The sequence below is a fragment of the Pelecanus crispus genome, chromosome 1, assembly GCF_030463565.1.
Source record: "Pelecanus crispus isolate bPelCri1 chromosome 1, bPelCri1.pri, whole genome shotgun sequence".
Classification (NCBI taxonomy): domain Eukaryota; kingdom Metazoa; phylum Chordata; class Aves; order Pelecaniformes; family Pelecanidae; genus Pelecanus; species Pelecanus crispus.
The window spans coordinates 193,943,154-193,964,176 of record NC_134643.1 but is presented as its reverse complement, the minus strand read 5'-3'; the positions used below and the strand labels follow the sequence as shown (position 1 = coordinate 193,964,176).

Sequence of the window (21,023 nt, the reverse complement as noted above, 5' to 3'; positions counted from 1 at the left end):
GGCGGGCCGCGAGCAAATGGCAGGGATACAGCTGGATGGCAAGATCCGGCCATCTGCAACATCTGATGACCGGTCCTCAGTTTGGAGGAAGAGGGACCAAAGAACAAAAATGAAAACGAAGCACATAACAACAAAATCTTAATACAAGCACTCCTTGTCCCTGCTACAGACTCATCTGAATGAGGACTGCATGATGTGCTCATGAGATCAGCTCTTTCAGCGTAAGGGAACACCCAATAATAAATTGCTTTCTCAAGGCAGTAGGGTTTCCAAAAGTGGGCATGAGGGTCATTTTTTGTCAGCAATGAAGATTTAGCTAGTCACACACTCACCCTGTCATTGCTTTAGTTGCCTAAAAAAAAAACCAACCCAAAAATTTCTAATACTGCCTTTCCAATTAATAAGTCTACGTTTGCTGAATTGCTAGAGATGTTATTTAACCCCTAGCTGCAGAGGAGCTCCCCAAAAAGGGGAAGGAGACAACTCAGAAGATAGAAACCTAGCGAGGCCTTGCTTGCTGAGGCAAAGAAGCACGAGGCACTAAGAGAAGTCTGTTTTAGGGAAGGAAAAATAAACGGCCCTTGTTTAAACCCTCCTCTTGCCTCAAAACGAAAAGGCTCAGAAACTCAAAACTGATTGAAGAAAAACCAAACAGGATACAAAACCAGTCCCCTCTTCCTCCTGAAGGCAGCAGATTTTTCAGATGGCGAAATAAATTGTATATTAAAAAAAAAAAAGCAGTATCTAAATATACTGTACATAAGCATTCATTTGTGACATTGAAAATTCTCCAAGACTTCTCAGCACATGGAGGCTGTGCCTTGGGCTCACGCACAGGTGCAAGAAAATAAGACCAAGTTTTTAACCATTCGTTTCTGGGGCTTGTTGGGTCACTGCTCCGTTAACATGAGCCAACCCAGACACCATCTGCCACAGCAGCAGCCTTTTTTCAAGTTACAGTGAACCTCATGGTATTTAATATGCAAAATGTGTCACACTTCCAAACAAGTTGCCAGCATCTCACCTATAAAATTGTTTTCATATATAGATACTTTCAGTAACTCCTCAAAAAGGATCCCAAACATTACTAGAGAGAAAAAGGATGAACGTACAAGTCTCCCTTCAGCTGCTCCGCACACACACAGAACTGAAGAACTCTAAGCATGGATGTAGATTTTTTAAATGTCAGATTTATTTCCTTCTTGATACCAAAGAACTGTTCTGCTCTGCAAATTAACTGACAAAATAAGTTTTTTTTATTTTCACATTGTATTTGCTTAAAAAAGATGGATTTTCTGAAGATAAGCCCTACAAATTGAAACTCAAATTAGATTTTCTTTTCTTGTATGCTACCATTTATAATTAAACCTGCAAATCTTGAGGTTTTATTAACTTCTGCTACCACTAGCTCTTCCTGCTATAGTACAGAAATTATACTGTGTACATATAAACCTGTACTTATGTACAGACACAGAATCATAGAAATAAAAAACACTGGGCAGATATAAAAGCTGCCATTTGAGTTTATACTCTCCAGCAGGAACTCCAGTCAAACAACGTCCTGTCCATGAGCCTAAAGGTGACTTTTCCATGGCCTTCAGGTCAGGCTCAGCAAGAATATCTTAAGCATGGCAGGAGAAAGGGGGAAACTGCCAACTCCATTACAAGATCAAATCTAGAGCTCCTTAAAATAATACCTATTTTAATTAATTATTTTTATGCTAACAAAATCTCTCTCTCTCTCTCTCTCTCTCTCTCAATGTTTTAAAGTAGCAAATTTACATTATCTTTTTTTATACCAGAACTTTCCTTTACTAGTTTAGTTTTACTACAGATGAGCCTCCCTAACAGAGTATTTACAGACAAGGAAAAATAGTTAAACATCAGGATATTTATTTTGCATACAAATATTTACAGAAAATTACTTAAAAAAAATTTAAGTATTCAAAGTTTAATTGACTTCACTTCAAAAAAGCTTCAAGCTTTTACTTTATAAAAACATACTGCCTTTACTGTGCTCAAATTTAGTATTCAGATCTCTGGATTTTCTTATAAGAGCTTTCTTTTGTGCTTCATCAAATCGATTGACTTTGAGATCTTGGTCTCGGTCAAATGGCCTTCTTTCTTGAGGTTTGTTCTTTTCTTCGGATGCTTTGCTCTTTAGCTTTTTCTGATGTATGTCCATGAGAGATTCTGACCTCTTTGACTCCTGGAAAAATGGGAAGAAGGAAGAGGAAATAAAGTATTACAAAATATCAACAACGTACAGAAAATACAAATGGAAAGATTGGAATTAGGAAGGCTAAAAATTCCAGAAAAAGAAGACAGCTTACTAACTGGAAAACAGAATGATAAATTTAGCATATACAGAACAGAAAGCGTGTGTAATCTTGTCTACGCTGAATAAAATACTAATATAATTCACTGACGTTAAAGATACCTATAATGTTGTTGAATCACTGCAGACAGTTGGGATAAATGACAAAAATAATGCAAGAGAAATAGAAAAGTTGCTCTGCCATTATTAGCAGAGACAAATGAAGACAACGTGTCAAGAAAAATATCTCAAAGTACAGGCCCTGTTTCTTATACACTTCCCCTAAGCATCTGGTTTTGGTCACTGCTAGGGGCAGGAACAAGCTAGATACGGTTTCAATCTTACTTTCATGCACTACTGTATTTTTAATGTGTGCTCTTAACTTTTCAGTATTTGAATCATCTGTTGCAAGCCCACAGGACAAAGTCATAGGTTTGAGCCAGAGCATGTGTTTTGCCAAATCAAGGACTTCAGTTGCAGTTATTAGAGAGCATGATCCAGCCCAAATACAACATAAAACTTTTGCTGATTTCGCACAGGAGTAGGATTAGTTCTCACAAGACTATGTGGCCCCTCCTTTACTCAGATAAAGTGTATTTGTGTATCCCTAAGTAGTCAGTATCTCAGACTCTCAAATCATTACCAACCAGCCAAATAATCAGCCCAAACCAATTCTCTCATCGGAAAGAGCAAAAGATGAGCAGCTCTGTTTTCTCATGTCTAGGAACACGAGGTCTCTATTCCAAAGGTTCATTTACCTTCACTCACTGTGCAAACACTTACTTCATCACACATACAAATAATAATTCATACATGACATAAGAAATTATTCTCATGGAAAACAGAAAATGAACAACACTTACTCATGGTGTAACTGTGTCAGTGTTGACAATTACACCAGAGAACGTGTATGACATCAGCATGGAAAGAATTAACTGTAAGAAACTATTTTAAGAATTAAAGCTCCTGTTCTATGAAAGTATCCTTGATAACAAGTCAGTGGAGAAAGACATAGGAAAGAATAGAGGAAAAAAAAACACTTTAAAAGAAAAAAACAAACCACCAACCACCTGAAAATCAGAAAAGAGCTGATTTAAAAAAAAATTTTTTTTGAGAGAGAGAACTCCATTAACCTTAGAAACAGTAAAGGCCTATATATGTTTTTATGGCAATGGTACGGAGCAAACGCCTTAGTTTTACATGACAATTATTCTACTATATTCATAATGACAGTAGAAATGGACAATACAGAAGAAATTTAAGACTGTATGCTAATAGCTCTGGATTTGCAAGCCTCTAAGTCAAGAGGGACATGTGATTTAATGAACTACAAATAAATTATTAAAAGTGCCAGATAAACTTCAATCATGTAATATAAGCCGAGGCTGCGATTCTGAAGTTAATTGTACTCTCAAGAGACCAGTCTGCCTTCCATAAGACTTCAGACCATAAATCAGGGAAGAACTGGAACAAACAGCTGTAAGGCAGGCAACAGTCCATATACGCTGGTGGACAGGGTTGGCAGACAGAAAAGTGAGAGGGAATTTGACACAGAGTTCAGATTTCTAGTAACTGACATCTGTCTGTGAAAATCATCTGCTTCTGCAGAGGTTGGGGAAAACTTCATGTAATAATGCTGTTGTAACAAGCAGTTAATGTAATTAATTACACAGTGTAATTAATGCATTGATCTGCTTAGCCCACCAAGCTTCTTTTGGGTTAATGGATATATTGTCTTAGAAGTTAAACCTTTACTACTGTTTTATTCTTGGGATGTTGGTAATTCGGTGAAGCAAGCTAATATTTGAATTAAGGTTGTCTACTCCCAGCAACCATGTCCTGACATGGGGTTGATTTAAGGAAAACACCACCTAAAAGTGAGACAATATACACAAACCCCAATTCTGTCACACTGTATTCAGCAGCAGCTTGAGGACCCAATCCTGCTCTTGCCGAAGTCAATGGCAAATGTTCTAATGACTTAAACAGCAGTAGGTTTGGGCACTAAAAGGGAAGACTGCAGTGGCATCACCATGGAAACCAGCAGCACTAGAAATGAGAACCAGAAGAAAAGAGTGAAGAATTAAAGGAAATGCAGGAAGAGGAAGTATTTTGCTCTTACACTTACATTGTATGAAGTCACCTGCTCAACAAGCCTCTTGTCCCTCCCAGATAATGCAATTTCTTCATTATCTTTACTGGTTGACTTTTTTGCCTCTTCTCTTTCCTGATGAGTAGAAGCAAATCACAGGCTATAGTAATCAGAATGTTTGAAGTCAAAAGAAAGGAAAACCATATTGATTTTAATTGTATCTGATGGGTAGAGGCCACGATAGAGGCCACCAGATATTTCTTGCTCAGCTTGATAAAAGAAGAAACTGGACACACTGTAATTGGAAATTCAATGAGCTGATACAGACTACCTGACTACTGCAGAAGGGAGAGGGAATAAATGAGTATCAATGTTACTTAAAAATTGTTATTTCTTTGCCTTTACTTTTAAGCTCGGATTAATAGATTTTGATAACAGAAAAAGAAAAATCTGGAAAAAAATTTCACGGAACAGCTCAGGATATCTTTACTTTGTTTTCACAGAACATCAACAACATACATACTGCCTGCAGGTGTATATGAATGAATAAATGCTCACCTTGGCTTTTCTCTCTCTGTCAGCTGGAGTGTCTGTCCAAATAGATCTATCGCCTGATTTGTCATCAGCTCTTCTCTTGAATGTTCTTGGGCCAAATCCAAAGCTTTTCAATTCAGGTGGAAGCTCTGTCATCCATGATTCCCTAGTAACTTGCTTGGGTTCATCCTTTACAAACGAAATAGGGGGCAGGGCAGGGAGAGTAAAAAAAAGCATAATCAAAAATTGCTGTCTGAATCTCTGAGCTCCCAGCAGAAATCATGGATTTTTCTTGTCTTAACAATTACAAACACTTAGCATCCCAAGCAGAACTGCAGCTGGGTTCACACAGAAACAGGCAAAGAAAAACACAAATACACTCCACCAACAAAATATTAGAAATTAAGAAATCCAACTTACGCTGTCTGCTGAAGTAAGTTTTTCCTTCATTCTCTGAGCTCTGCGTTCAAATTCTTTAGTCACATCAGACTCCACTGGTCCTTTTGCAGGCATTGGGCCTATAAGATTGTCTTCTTCCTCGCTACTATCTGTTATCTTCCAAAAATGAAACATTTCTCTCAACCATAGGGCTAAGACCATCACTTCAGCTTCATAGCATTAGAATGATTTTGTCTAGAAGAGCATATAAACCTAATGCAATGCATCTGCCAGTCAGACAACAAAAACCTGGGTTAAAACTCCAGATTAGACCTGTTCCAGCACTTTAACATGGATACTTTATAGTCTCCATGTTTCCAAAAGCACCATCTCTTGTCTGAGGCAAACCTGCTGGTAAACACAGTAGCAACACACAAAGTCCTGCTACTTTACATTGCTCCGCACACAGCCATGTAGCCTCTGTGGCCATAGGTAAATTTGAAACACACAAGCACACACCTTTGATAGTTTGGGCTTTACTATCACTAGCAACATTTGAATGCATGTCCGTATTAAGGATTGTAATTTCACACCACAAGGAGAACTGTCTCAGGCTCAGATTCTGTAAGGATGCTAGAAAGATTAACATGTAAGCTGGGGTACAGTGGCACGCATGGTACTACCCCCCTGGGTGTATAGTATCGGCCAGTTTAATGTCTTGGTCCTGTCATCCGCTTCTTCGATCCCTTCTGACATTGCATTCTAAGCAATTATTTGGAGAACGGCTCAAAAAACTAAGTTTGAAAGGGACTAGATGTTAGTAAGAATCTTTGTGAATGCCAGGGCTTGTACAGAAAGCTCGCAGGTCCCTCCAAGTTAAAACAGTACAGATATGGATGGAGACAGAAGTAGACAGAAAATGGTGATGCCACAATGCCCTGGAAGCAAAGCTAAGGTGCCCAGTATCTACGAAAATGAAAAGATTTAGCTACAGCCTGAACATGGGTGATAAAGCAACGGGAGTAGGATGACAACAAGGCTGTATACTCAGGGAGCACAGAACATTACTTGAGAATATAAAGTGGTGGCAAAGAAGTTTCAAGTGAAGGATGAAGGCGGGGGGTAATGGCTTGTTTTTGTCATGTCAAACTTTGGTTACCAGGTCGACATCCTAGAACCAAGATATGACACCATCAGAGAAGATAAGGGCTCAAGAGCGACAAGCAGTGGAAAAAACAGTATCAAGAGCCTTCTATGTAAAATAAGGTGCCCGAGGCAGAGGTGACCCAGTGGAGAATACAAGAACGGAGTACAGAACCTCACTAGAAGAGTCACCTAATGGGAGCGTGGAGAATGGTGGATGAGTGAAAGGAGGAGGAGAGCAGAAAAGGTGTCCTGCTACACTGAGTTCAAGCCTAATACTTCAGGCTGCTCATAGCTGGCATCCCACTGCCGTAGAGGAATTTGGGCTAAGGAAGACAGCGGGTGTGAAGTAAGTCACTTTACTCCTATGTGTGCCATCTGCTACAGAAACTGGTGTGCTTCAATGACACTGCTCCCAGCTAGCCAACCCAGTTGGCCCTGCCTGCCTTTAGGAGCCAGCAAAGATATGAACAGTGGGCAAGGCAAGCTCCGGGTAACAAGAGACAGAGCTACAAACGGCTGTGGACCCCAAGGTGCAAAAAAAGGCTTAGCAAATGTAATGGCTGTATGACCAGTTGCACGAAATGGATCTGAAGGACTGAGGAGGGTGAGAAATAGCCGGTCATTTATAAACACCATCAATGCAAGGTGGTAACACCAATTTCTGTCGTCATTTTTCTCAAAAACATTTACATAGTCAAGCTTTCACTAATTATCTACCAGTGTGATATTGCTTCAACTTTTAGAGAATGGGGCGACTGCATTCTCTCCCTCTCTCTTTTTAAAGAAGGAGCTGGTGGGGAAGAGGAATAACCATCTTGAGAAACCAAGGTAGTAAAACACTTCCCTCTCTCTGTGTACAAACAAATAAAAAAGGGAAAGATGTAAGACTTTCATAATAAATTGTATTGTAAAGTAGTTGAGGATGAAAGACAAATTCCATGCTGAGTTTTAATTGAAGTGTGTGTCATTTCCTTTCTCATTAGTCTTAAGTTCAATTCACTCCATTACCACCTGCCTCAAACAAGATGAAATTAAACAAACACTAAAAAATACTGCCTTCAAGTTTGAAGGGGAAATCAATATAAAGTGAAGAGTCAGCATGCAATAAGCTGCCTCTAAATACGTCCTAGAATACAAAATAATTAAATAAATTAAAACAATTTTAAAAATTACTCATCATATTCAAAGGTAAAAAAAAGTATTATTAGGAAGAGGAAAAAAATAAAATAAGCTAAGCTGTAACAGCTGTAACAAAGCTGATGCTGGAAGATCTATTTAGGAGAAGAGAGACTTTTTTGTTTGTAAAATACATAAGCAGGCCAGTTTTGACATCCCTGCCTCAAGAGATTTGTCATTCTGATAAATTGCTTAATCGTTATTTGGAGTTACAAGACTATGAGTATCTTAAAAATGTCAGACAATCATTCTTCATGAAGGATTATGACAACACTCGCTGTAGGAGGCTGCAGAATGATATACTGCGCAACTACTAATCAAAAAAGTGAAGTTCCAGAGCAGCCTTTGCCTCATTCCTTCCTAGCGTGTCCCACAGTCTCTGGGAGTTAAACTTAAAAATGTAAGTACTTTAGAAATAAAGAGAATAACTGTTAATTCTCACAAGGAATTAATATCTAGCTTATCATAGCATGAGAGAGATTCAATTGCCTAAACACTGGTATCCAGGACCATTTTTGATATCTTAGGGTATCCTGCCTGGCTTAAGAGGTGCTGCTCAAGAAGGATGCAAGCTTCTCTGAGGTGCTACTCCCGATCTGCCAGCCCGCTGCAGACGATTTGGATCCCTCAGAATGGTACTAGAGACCCCATGTTTAGGGAGCTGAATCTTCCCCATACTTCTAGCTGTATTTTATCACACATCTTATTCCTGAATGGTTTTTAGTAGTACATGCATTATTTTGCGGCTAGGGATTAGACTACAGGACTTCTACCTAGTTTTTACCTAACTCGGTGAGAACAGCCAAAAAACACAAACCAAAAAATTGTCAGTGTCACTGTCCTGCTCCGCCTCACTCCCAGTTACGGGTATCATCTTGCTATTGGTAAGAACAATTAGTGATACTGTAGTGTCATTCTTGATTGCATTCTTTTGGATAAACTTATTTAACGCATCCACTAATAAACATTTTTAAGGAGGTGAAGTGATTGAAAATATTTAATCATTTTGCTTCCCCATCAGCAAAGGAGTAAAAGCTTGAATTATAGGCAAATATTTTCATTCTAACAGGTTGCATTACTTCTTTAACATCTTTAAAAATTTGACCTTCGCAAATGAACGTCTTGACAAAGTTCATCACACCAAAAAAAAGAATGGAAAAACGTTAGGAAGAATTACCGTGACTGCAGTTTAGGATGCCCAGGGCTCTTGTGTTCAGTGAGCACATCAGCCGTCTAACAGCAAAATCACAACAAACAAGACCAGCCTTTTTCTGTTTTAAGGCTTATTCATGCTTCAGTATTTGACTCAGGCAAAAATATGCCAGACACTTTCTGGTCTAAAATTAAACTGTCATGCTGAAAAGTATGTCTAGTAGACTTTTCCAGGCTCCTACTTGTTTAAGCATTTCAGATAGCTTGTACTAAAACAAAAGGCTTCTGTTTTCACAAACCTGGGTACATAATTCTGATGAAACAGACGGTCCTATGGAACATCTGCTATTCCCGGTGTCCTGTGAAGGTTTCCTAAAGCCAGGCGGTAATGCAGGACCTATAATGGGCCTTGGAAGAAAAAAATAAGAAAATCTTGGTTTTCAGTTGAAGGGGTGAGGGGGGGGAAGAAAGTAACATGACCAACATGGACAGTACATTAAATGACAGCCTTCCACTGTTTGCTGCAGGAAAAAAATGTAAAAGGTTAATATAAAAATAAAAATCAAATGTTGATGAGAAGTGTGATTATCCTTCCTCCCCATGCCAAGTGTGCCCCCTATGCACACACCATAGACATAACTGAGTAAGAAGTTTCTCAGTTTTCCGGGAAGACCTCTGCAGATAGCTGGGATGCAAGAAAACTAGGAAAGTTGCAGCATGTAGTCAAGGAAATCCACTTTTTTCTTCCTTTGCTTCCTTCACCAGATTCAAAAGCAGTGAAAGGTGGGAGGTCAAGTATTTCTCTACCAACAAAGCCAATTTTGTTCATTCTTGCCTTGCACCATAGTTTCACTGTCCTTCAGGAAACAGAATCAGTGAATTGCTCTGATTTTAACCTTATTTTCCCTTGGAGTGGGGATGAGAGAAGAAAAGTTTTGTGATCCCAGGTAACTTCACTGATTTGTTTTTATACAGCAGCTCTGCAATCAGTATAATTCAATTGTCTCCAGGAACACAGAAAGGTGAGAATCTCTTTTCCATGGTGAAAACAGTTCAAAGCATACTACAAACTGTGCTTGCAGTACTGAAATGACTTTTGTATACGAGCTCCTCTTAATAATCCACCATCATATTCTTTAAAGCTAATAAAGGCTAATTAAAAACCCAAACAATTACCACCTGAAGAAACATCCAAGTGACAGTATCTCCACAATGTATCAGCAGAGACTTTGTTTATTATGATCTTCAGTTTCTGAGCTTTAGGGCAATGAAACATAACACAACATGAATTGAATTATGCTAATTATGGTCTTCTACTAAATCCCACATATCCTAATCAGTACAGCCCTGCTCTAGCGATATTATTGGCAGGATTTCAAGAAGGGAAATAAAAAGCAGAGAGTCCTGCCAGAAAGCCAACCACAGACAGGCACAAGCAATAAATGTGAGCTCAGGCCAGGACAAGGGCGCAGGTGAGATTTCAAACCTAGGCAAGAGGTCTGGGTTAAATTTGAAGTTCCACCCCCACCTAGCTGCTGCAAAAAAGACACAGCTTTTATTTTCCCCTGTTCCTTTCTGACTGCTTTCTTGTTAAGACCCTATTTTAAATTCCCAATATAAAGAGACTGAATTTAAACCTATACAGATAAGGCCAAAATAATCTTTTATTTTAGTATACAAGTACCTTTATTTTGCATGGAGAGACAGTCAAACTGGACTATAAAAAAAACTTTCTACTAAAATATACAAGAACATCTATGTTGTGGGCTGTATCTGTGCAACTTGTGAAAAAGAGCAGATCTCAAATACTTTGCCTTGCTTCTGTCACAGCTCAAATGCTCTTCCAAGGAATAGAAAAATTATTCCCATATTCATCCCTCTCACATTTTCCACTTCTATGCCTTTTTTTCCCCGACATGGATAACCCTGTTACTTGGGTCTTTCCTCAGCAGCACAGAGACAACGTGATTCTTGACAGTTTCCTGGATGTCCAAAGGCTCTCTGAACAGTTGAAGTGAATCTAAATAAAACTCCATTAAAACCTTTTGCTGCTGTTGGCAACTTCGGTACCTATCTATACACCTTCAAAAAAACCCCCAAACTTATTATGAATTAAGCTTTCATTTAAGGAATACTGGACTTCATATATGAAATATATGGCAAATATGGCAAAATATGAAAAATATGGCAAAGAACACTTTCCTGTTGTTGGACTGGGGAATCCTTGCTAATGCATGTTTCAAGATGAGCATTTCAGCATTCTTCTGATGTATAACAAAATTCTTTTAAGATAACCTTTGCTCTTTATCTTGATGTGTGAATACTTTGGAACATTTATGAGTGCTGCACTTCCATCTAACACTGATAAACAGCAATATCTTTTCCAAGGTTGAAGGAAACCTGTTCATATATATATTTTATGCTGGAACGATGCAAACAATTTTTAACAAGCTGCAGATTGCCACAAGAGCTGCTCCTAATCATGAATATGTTGCTTTGACAAGTCTGGAAGAGATGCAACAGAACGAAAGCTTTTCGAAAAGAACGAGTATGTCACACAGAGCTAATAAATAGTATGTCCATACATTGAAACAAACAGCCTGCATTTGTTTCAATTATTCATGGCTAGATCGTCAGCTGGCAATCTGCTCAACGCTAGGGGCAATGCAGTGGGGAGACAGTTAACAGCATTGTGTCTACACCCTGCACAGCTTACCCGCCTCATAGTGTCAGCACAACTAGACTGCCAGGTGTACGGGGGTGGAAGATAGACAAGGCTCTTCCCACACATCACACCTTTCCCACCTATTCAGGGAATCAGGCTGGGTGCAAAACATCTCTGCTCAATCTGCTTTCTCGGTGTGTGCTAGGAGCAGTTGTATGGTGAGCTAAGACCAAAAAAAACCCCCCAAAAAACCCCAACCCAAACTAGCAAGTGCCTTTTACTGCTTTAATCTCTCATACTCATAGACACAGAGCAGACTCTTGCCCTCTGAATGTAAATGCAAGTTATCCAGCATTTTGGAAATAAACTGCTGGGTAGAAATAAAAGTTGGGTGAACATACAAAAGACTAAGATTATATGATGGGTGACCACCTGTGTTACTGCCCATTTCTCTAACCTTCAACCTACAAGTTGCCTCTTTTCTTCCTCTTCTCCTTTGCACACTTTGACATAACATTTTACCACAATATTCACATCAAAAATGAAGAAAGCCAGAAGGCTGCCTCTGCTGATATTAAAGCAAATAAATGTTTATAGCTTTTATTAGAGATCACATTATTTTTAGTGACTTCCTAAATTTTATAACAACACATTGTGCATACGAAATGCAAGAAAAAGAAATAATATTAGTCACTCTTGGGACCACCAAAGCACCAAACGAGCCCACTGAGCATGATACCCACAATTACAAGAGTTTGTTGATTACAGCAAAGCGTAACCAAACAGATATGAAAAGAATACTTCCAAATAACCTTAGTTACATAAATTCTTGTTTTCCTAACTGCTGCCAAGCATCATAAAAATTTATCCAAACTAAAAATAATTTCAACTTTGAAAATTCCTTTGAGATGATATACCACATAAACAGCTCAACAACAAATTGATCACTTTCCTAGAACTGTAAACTCATACCTGACAGGTAGGTATTGATTTATTTTATCTACCAGCTCCCTGTTGCTCTGAGGAAGATAATAGCGATCAAGGGACTTCTTGTACCTTTCATCAATAAGCGACCCCTTGGAAGTACCAATTTGACTATGGATTATCATCTCAGATTATAGAAGGAAGTGCACAGATTGATGTAAAGACTAGAAGGCTGTCAGACATGGTTAAATTCTACATAGAACATCCACAAATAAGGTTTTTTTGGGAAGTATTTTGTAATTGTGTGCAATCAAATGGAAAGCTTCTTGATAGAGGCTATAAATAATGCTTATTTGCTTAGACCTGACAGCTTGCTTTCTAGAAACCTACACTGTTCAGATTAATTTTCTGCCCAGAGAAACATAAACAATAATCCTTGGTGCATTAGCAAACAACAATTCCAATAACCTGCATTGTATTGCACCACACAAAAGCTAACTCCCCTACTCCCTCACAGCCCAGAATGAACTATGGAACAATGGGTTCTTGTACCTGTAATTTGTTTTTTCTGCACTGATCTGAGACCTATCATAAGAAATGGAAGAAATTTGACATTCAAAACATAACTGAGACAATTCACATTCATTATTTTTCTCTCCAACCTTCCAACTAGGACTAGGAGGGCCGGGTGTTCTGTTTCAAGGGAACGCTGTTCCTGTTCTCAGAATGTAGAAGAAGCAATTCTAATCATCTGAACCTGAAGTGCACAGTTGAAGTGTTCTGTAATAGTGCCACAAAATATTTTATCTCAAATAATTGTGTTTTAAGGAAAAGAGTCTGAATATAATTCCATTTTAATTACCTCTCTGGAGAATCGTCCTGTTTTTTAAATCCAGGAGGAAGAGCAGGCCCAAAAAAGCCATCATCATCATCATCTTCCTGAATTCTTTTGGGCTTTCTGCAAATACAAAGATTTCACTTAATAATTACCTTGACATGCACAGCAATTATCTACATTTTAAAAAGGAAAAAAATACATAAAATTATTTCATACTGTCTTATGTACTAAATATCCTGCCGTTACCAAGGAAACAGCGCAAAAGGATCCAAAATAATTTGAAGCAATTAAAAAATTGGGAGCATAAGCTTCACTCCAAAAATGCTCTGACATTTAAAAAAACATTAAGAATGCTTCTGCTGTAGAAAGAAGAGTCGTATAATGTTGAAATACCATTTTCTAGTCACAAAGTAATTTTAAATTCAGCACACTTCTTTCTCCATTTTTATACACTGTCTGCATTTTGACTAGTATTTTTCCCAGTTCAATTCTAATGAACTGAAAAACTGTTGAATAAGACAAGAAAAAAAATTGAGTCATAATTACTCTAACACTCGTTAAGATGGCATAATGCCCTTCAAGTCACTTATACAAGGCCTAGCACAAACACACACAAGTTCTTAATACAGCAATTGTGAGTAATCAGCCCCACCAAATGAAAGTATGTGCAGACTCCTGTTATTTGCTAAACAATTTGGGGTTTTTTTCATTAGAGTTGACTTAATTGAATGCATAAATTCATGCCCATAAATAGTTCTTACGACCTCTCAGTGAGAGGCAGTATACCAGAAACAGGGCAAAACTCAAGTACCAAATACTTACATACATGGTAAGTGGTGTCAGTCCTTAGTTTAAACAAGCAAAACATTAAGGATTTTATTACGTTAATTGCAGAACTAAAATAAAATGTGTAAATAGAGATCTGATTACCCTAAATAAGTTAATTTCACCGTAGGGTGTCAAACAGGTCAGCTGAACATTTTTGACTGCAAGGACCATGCAGAACATGTCATCAAGTTTTACACAGGTACAGGGTTTACCTTTTTATTTATATAATACTGTTCCTTTCTCATAATTTATGCAGACACATTTCATTTGCAATACAATGTAAATACACAAATAACCTAAGAACATACTCACTTGGGTGCTGGATCTCCTTCTGTCTCCTCTTCAGAATCTCTGTTTGCATCTCTGGGTGGAGGAAGAGATTCCGAGTCATCATCACTGTCAGGGTTTTCCGAGCTGCAGCTGCTTTTATAGCCTGGAGGCAGTGCTGGTCCTGCAACTGAACATCCAGAGTTATTTGGGATACTTATTAAACATTTCAAATGAGTATGATCTATCTTGGTATTCCGAAAACATATTGGGAATTCCAGGGAAACTACCTGGAATTAAGTTTATTCAACCATTGCTCTGCTTAGCATTTAGAGAAGATATCTAAACAAACTTCTAGAAGTTACTTTTTTCAGCACCATATTTCAACCCCCCTGAATTACATTAGTACATTACTAATCCATTACTACATTAATGTCTTCTGGAACAGGACTAGAAAGCCCTGTTTTATCTAACAACTGATTTACAATGCATATGGTATAAATTGGTATATTTAAAAGAAACTACCACCTTAATAAAGCATTTGAAGCTTGCAAGTGAAGAATCACATCATCTGTACATACACAGAATGGGAGACCATAGATCAGTGGAATTTGACTGCCAGCCTGCTTTAGGAATGCTTTAATGATTAAGGTTATTCCCAGTTCAGCTAAGCGTGAACAGCAGGCACAGACTTAAGTACTCTGCTGAAAAAGGGATGATTTAGGCATTCAGACTTCAAAGAATCGTTGCTGTCAGAAGGCGGGGGCAGTGGAGGGAGCTCTCATGCTCCCTGCACCCTCTGGAGTAATGAGGAGGGGGGGAACACCCCAGCAAAGCAAAAACTCAGATGCTAACACTGTTCACAGGCCTGAGCTGTTTCTGGCACTGCCCCCACCAGCAGGCACAGTTCTTTATAGACTTATTTAGATATAGTACCATATACTCTGGGTCCAGAAGTACCTTAGCCACTGATCCTAACAGCAAATGCTCCCCAAACGAGACACTTAACACAGGTTCAATCAACACAGAGCCAGCTGGAGTAGGCAAAGACCAGCAATGGTCCCAAGATAAGAGGCCTTCCCAGATCCAGGGCAGCGCACGCAGGGCCAGCACCAATTTACACACACAGCACGAACAGCCACCCAATCTAATGCAGATTTGATCCTACTGATGATTTAGCATCCTGAAACAGAGACACCATCCCTCCTTTTAATATTTCGAGCATTGAGTCTGAGACTGACAGGACAGAAAGATGTTTTGCTAGGGAAAAGACATTGTTCGCTTTATGAATAGTCAAGGGTTAGATGAAAAGATGAGGTGCAATAAAACCACATAAATGAAGGATACCAGGAAATTACATCTCCAGTTAAAGAACTACGACTTTTGGATGGCACAAAATAAAACCTGGTACAGATTATGGTTCCATTGTTAGCTGATAAAGGCTAGGCAGAAATCGAGTCCTTCAAGTGAGCTTCAAAAAGCTTCTACTCATCTTTAGTACAAGACACAGAACAAGGACAGTCTACTAGTTCCAATGCATCCAGACAGATATGCCACTTATTTTTTCTGTTTTAATGGGAAAGATTTTAACCAGGACATATAAATCCATTTCAGCACTAAGAAGAAAAAAACCCACAACACCCAAGCCTATAAAGGTTAAGTAAATTCAAGATGAGAGGGAGCCAACAGATGAATGATAAATAGGAATAAAGACTGCTATCAATAAGTCTCCCATTCTGGTATGAGAAACATCACTGCATAAAAAGCACTTAAAAACCAGACAAAACCCGCACAACAGGTTTCTCCAGCCACCCGGTGCCCTGATGTCATGAAAGCAGAGCTTCATTTGCTCTGAATGCAGACTGCTAAGAGAAAGGACTTGGAGTGAAAGGAGCAAACTGAGATGCAGTTTGATGAGTCTGATACTGCAGAGGAAGAGAGAAATTGGAAGCAGCTTTCTGAGCTGGAAAGAACTAGTAAAACCAAAACTATTAAAAGAAAGAGACTGGTCCCACTGACATGTTGTCCAACATCAGGGCTAACATACATGCTTTCTATCCCAACTCCTCTCTGTTATGCTGGCACAACTGTTTGCGTGGGCTATGCAAAAAAAATGGATCAGGGAACTTAAGAGGCATAAAAATAACACTGCAAAACCCAGCACTCCCCTGAAAGAACTATGTTCGTGGAACAGCAGCCTAAACAGGACAACCAGAAACAAAACAGAGACAGAGATTGGTTCACGAAGGGAAAATGGCATTTAAAGCCTGGGGAAAGAAAAGTCATTGGACATGGTGAAAGAAGCAGAGGAGAAAGGGACTTGGGAGAACGGGGATTAGGAATTAATATGGTCATGGTACTGACTGAGACTAATAATCAGCGCAGGCAAGGATACAGCTATGGAGCGGGGTGGGGTGGGAAGCCGCAAGAAAGGGTAGACAGGAAGGAATGGGAACTGCTAAGCATAAATTGTGGGAGCAAAGAAAGGGAAGGGTAAAGAGGGAGGCCAAGATCTAATGAGAAGTCTGTGAATGAAATTCCCTGAAAGCCATGGAAAAGTGGAAAGATACAGATCAAAGGAGGAACGGAGGAGAGCTTGGAGGGTCAGGAAACTAAAACCAGTGAGGTGAGGAAGAGAAATAGATGTAGCAATGGTAAAGCAAAAGGAAAGCGAGGAAGTAACCAGAACTCGGAACACGACAGTGGGATAAGAAAGTATGAGAAGACAATCTGGGGGATGGAGAGGAGAAAAAGAAAGCCAAGGATACGTCTCAAGTCAGACTGAAGCCAATGTTTCACAGCTGCTAGAAGTGGCCATCCTACTACTGTTGCTCTGACTTGCCCTCTCCATTGAGCTGGCTCTGGCGACTATCAGCCTGAAAATGAAGTCAATTAAATTCAGAAACCAAATTAAAAACTACTTTTTGTTCTGTTTTTGCTGGGTTGATTTCTGCTGTATTTGACATTCTTAGGCAATCTACCATGCCATCAGACAGGCACTGGGAACCTCTCAAGGACAGACGGGAGTAGGGCCTTTCACCTTCAGTGACAGATCAACTCAGACATACCACATCACTGCATCTCGTACTTTGACAAATGTGGCCTCAATGCTGAAAAAGACAAAACCCCCTTCTGTATCTCTGGTTATTTTTAGCCATTCCCTAGCACTTCTCTCCTGCTGGTACAGGGACAGCACAGAGGCAGGGCCAAAGAAGGTATAATTCTTCCAGCAGGAGCACATTTAAGCCAGCTTCAAAGAACCATCATAAGATGAAGAATCGGGAGATGAATGTGTCCCATGGGTTGGACAGTGACAAGCTGAAGAAGGAAAGGTAAAAGATTTACCAGGAATGAGGTTCTGAGTCTGTCCAACTACCATTTGCTCCCATCCTGGTCCTGATTAAGGGTCACAGGGTTTGAGTAGCGTCAGTTCTGACACTAATGGACATGATGCTATGATTCCATGACATTGGTATCTCCTGGCAAAGTCCATTTTGGCTCCCCCTGTGCTGACCTACAAGCAGAGCAGCAACTGACACTTTACCTTAGTTACTCCCTTATCTTCCAAGGCAGGGATGCATAAGGAAAGGAAGAACCGAGCTTTTAACTCTGCTCACATTTCACAATGTGAAACACCACAGGCTGACATCAATGGGATTACACAAGCTACAATTACCACATCTTCAGTTTTTCTTCATTAAAAAAAAAAGGGGGGGGAAGAATTTGCATGCTAAAAGTTACAGCTATTAACACAGCTGACTAGATAATCTTTATGGGTCCCTTCCAACCCAAACCATTCTGTGATTCTGCATTATCCATATCAAGATGAAAGAAATGCAAATTTAAGGATGGATCAACAGACATTTATTTTGTTCACTACATCTAGCATGGCAATGTCATATTATATACAGAAAAGAAATGCTTATCTGGCAGCCAAGAGGGCAAACTGCATCCTGGGATACATCAAGCACAGCCTAACCAGCTGGTCAAGCAGTGATTATCCTGTACACAGCACTGGTGCAGCCTCACCTTGAGCACTGTGTCCAGTTCTGGGCCCCACAATTTAAGAAGGATGTGAAGGTCCTTGAATGTGTCCAGAGGAGGGCAACAAAGCTGGTGAAAGGGCTGGAAGGCATGTCTTATGAGGAGTGGCTAAGGACTTTGGGCTTGTCTAGTTCGGAGAAAAGGAGGCTGAGGGGTGACCTCATTGCTCTCTACAGCTTCCTGAGGAGGGGAAGTAGAGAGGGAGGTGCTGGTCCCTTCTCCCTGGTATCCAGTGATAGGACACGTGGAAATGGTTCAAAGCTGCACCAGAGGAGCTTTAGACTGGACATTAGGAAGCATTTCTTTACCAAGAAGGTGGTCAACCACTGGAACAGGCTTCCTAGAGAGGTGGTTGATGCCCCAAGCCTGTCAGTCTTTAATGGGCATTTGGACAATGCCCTAAACAACATGCGTTAACTTTTGGTCAGCCCTGAACTGGTCAGGCAGTTGGACTGGATGATTGTCGTAGGTCCCTTCCAACTGAAATAGTCTAGTCTATTCTCTTACATTATAGTTCTGAATGAAACATTTTTGACAGAATTCTCAGAATGGCTGCTCAAAATCATACTTTGTTGCTGTTGGGAAGCAGAAACTATGGAAGTAGAATAAAAACCCAAGTGTTCTTTAAAAAAAAAGCAAAAAGCAGCTCAAATATCAGTGAGACCACAAGGAAAGAAAACATATTGGAAAAGCTGTTTCGCTTTAAAAGCTATCTCTTCAAATAGCTAGAATACACAAGGAAATAGTTACAGAACAACTTCTATGCCCATTCTGTCTCAACAGCCAGCAAGTGTTACAGCACAGAAGATGCTTGTGGCAGCCCTGCCACACAATTTTGCCACGCGGAACCTTCAGGTGCAGAACTCCAGCTGAAGCTGTACTTCTGTACAACAAAGTGTGTTATGCCAAAGTACTTGCTCTCTCTTCCTCCTCTGCACTGCAGCAGTATGCCTCATATGTTGAGCAGGTACAGTTAGTTGTTGTAAGTCAGGAAAAGTTTATAGAAGTTGTAAAAAAACCCAAATAATCCCCCCAGTAGTTGTTTTTTTTTTTAAAGGCAAATAAATTCCTTCATCCACTTCACACAGAAATCCCCAAGCCGATCTGCCAGTGTAGCTGTACTACTATGCAGCTGATGTACACTGGGACAAAAAGCGGACAAACTACGCTGAATAACCTAGACTAGATGCTGCCAAAACACTTGGTATCATGAAACAACGGCCTAACAATAAGTTTAACTTATTTTGTTCAGTGGATTCATACACAATATAGATACTTGCAACATATATCAGTATATTGATAGAAAGTGAACAAGCCATCAACACAAATATGAATAGGAAAGGCTGCATCAGCTCAGACAAGTGTGTAGTCAAGACTTCATCACAAAGCCAAGCTACGGGCCCTGGAGCTTGGTGTTGCTATGGTGTCAGCTAAGGCAGCAGCTTTGCTCTCTCTTCCTATTGCTCCCTCTTCTGGATTAAAAAAACGAGAAGAGCAGACAAGCACAGTAAACCTTTCCCATCAGAGCTGCTTCATTTGGAATAACCAAATGATCACTGAAGCACAGACAGAAATTGAATACATACACTAGTGATCTGAACTTGGATTAAGGACAGACAGCACTAACAGTCAAACTGCTACTTCCAGAGATCCTGGTACAGAACACGTAAGAGTTTAAGTGGGGGAAACCGAGCTCCACGGCAGAAGAGCCAGCCCGGCAGTCAGCCGGTCTCAGAGAGATCCCACTTCTGTCGCGACCCTGGCAGGTGAGGCACCACAGCCTCGCTGATCGCAAGGCAGTTCCGCATCCCGAGGAAAGCTGACTGAAAAACGATAATTTGGTGAAGTGTTTTGGTTTGGCAAAGGAAAGCATGCTGCAAGGACATGACCACCACTTTTTTTTATTTTTTCCCCTGCCCACTAACTTCACACTCGGAGCTACTAAAGAACACGGGCCTAAAAGCACGTAACAACGAAGCAGGAAAACAATGAACAGATCAACGCCGTTATTTTTTTGCAACGACTTTTAGACCGTTTCGTAAGTGTAGTATCCCACCACCTGGGAATTTTTTTTTTTTTCCCCTGAAAAAGTCACCATAAACACCACCCGCGAAGCTCAGCTGCACCGAGGCGCCCCGCCGGCGCAGCCCGAGCTGCGAAGCCCCCGCCGCAGCGCCGCGTTACCGGCGCCGAGGGAGCGGCCCCGCTCCTCCACCGCAGCCCCGTGCCCGCGCCCCAACGCACCGAGGCCCGTGAGGGGCCGCGCTCGTCCCCCGCGGCCCGACGCGCCGCTGAGGTGCGGCGAAACACGGGGGAACGCCGCCGCCCCTGCCCCCGGGGGGGGCCCTGCCAGGCGTGTTCCGCGGTGGAAGCGGGAGCCGCCCCCCAGCCCGGCCGCCCGGGGCAGGCCGCGGCACCCCCCGCGCCTCACCCTGGCTGAAGTCCTCATCCGGGTCCGCCTCGGCGCAGCGCGGGAAGCCGGGCGGCAGCGCGGGGCCGATGAGCTCGCGGGCCATGGCGGGGGCGGCGCAGCGCGCATGCGCGCCAGCGCCCCGGGCTTCGGTTCGGGGGCGCCGGCCCGGCCCCTCTCCCGGCCCGCGCCGCTTCCCCGCTCCCCGCCCTCCCTCCGCCGCCGCACTTCCGGCGCTGCCGGATGACGCAA

At 40.9% G+C, this 21,023-nt stretch overlaps 1 protein-coding gene across 3 annotated transcripts; it reads right to left on the bottom strand.

Annotated features, from left to right (window-relative positions):
* Positions 1-1,876: 1,876 nt before the first annotated feature.
* Positions 1,877-20,877, bottom strand: GPALPP1 (GPALPP motifs containing 1). Of its 3 annotated transcripts, XM_075717422.1 has the most exons (9): positions 20,793-20,877; positions 19,276-19,341; positions 14,363-14,507; positions 13,247-13,342; positions 9,095-9,203; positions 5,364-5,498; positions 4,968-5,132; positions 4,446-4,544; positions 1,877-2,209 (listed from the first exon to the last, which is right to left on the bottom strand). In XM_075717422.1, exons 1-9 carry the CDS (start codon positions 20,875-20,877, stop codon positions 1,991-1,993), a joined length of 1,119 nt encoding a protein of 372 aa, XP_075573537.1. In that variant the 3' UTR covers positions 1,877-1,990. The 3 variants fall into 3 exon arrangements, with proteins under 3 accessions (XP_075573537.1, XP_075573547.1, XP_075573554.1); XM_075717432.1 differs by lacking the exon at positions 19,276-19,341; XM_075717439.1 differs by lacking the exon at positions 19,276-19,341 and having other exon boundaries at positions 14,359-14,507; positions 20,793-20,844.
* Between the last annotated feature and the right edge of the window lie 146 nt (positions 20,878-21,023).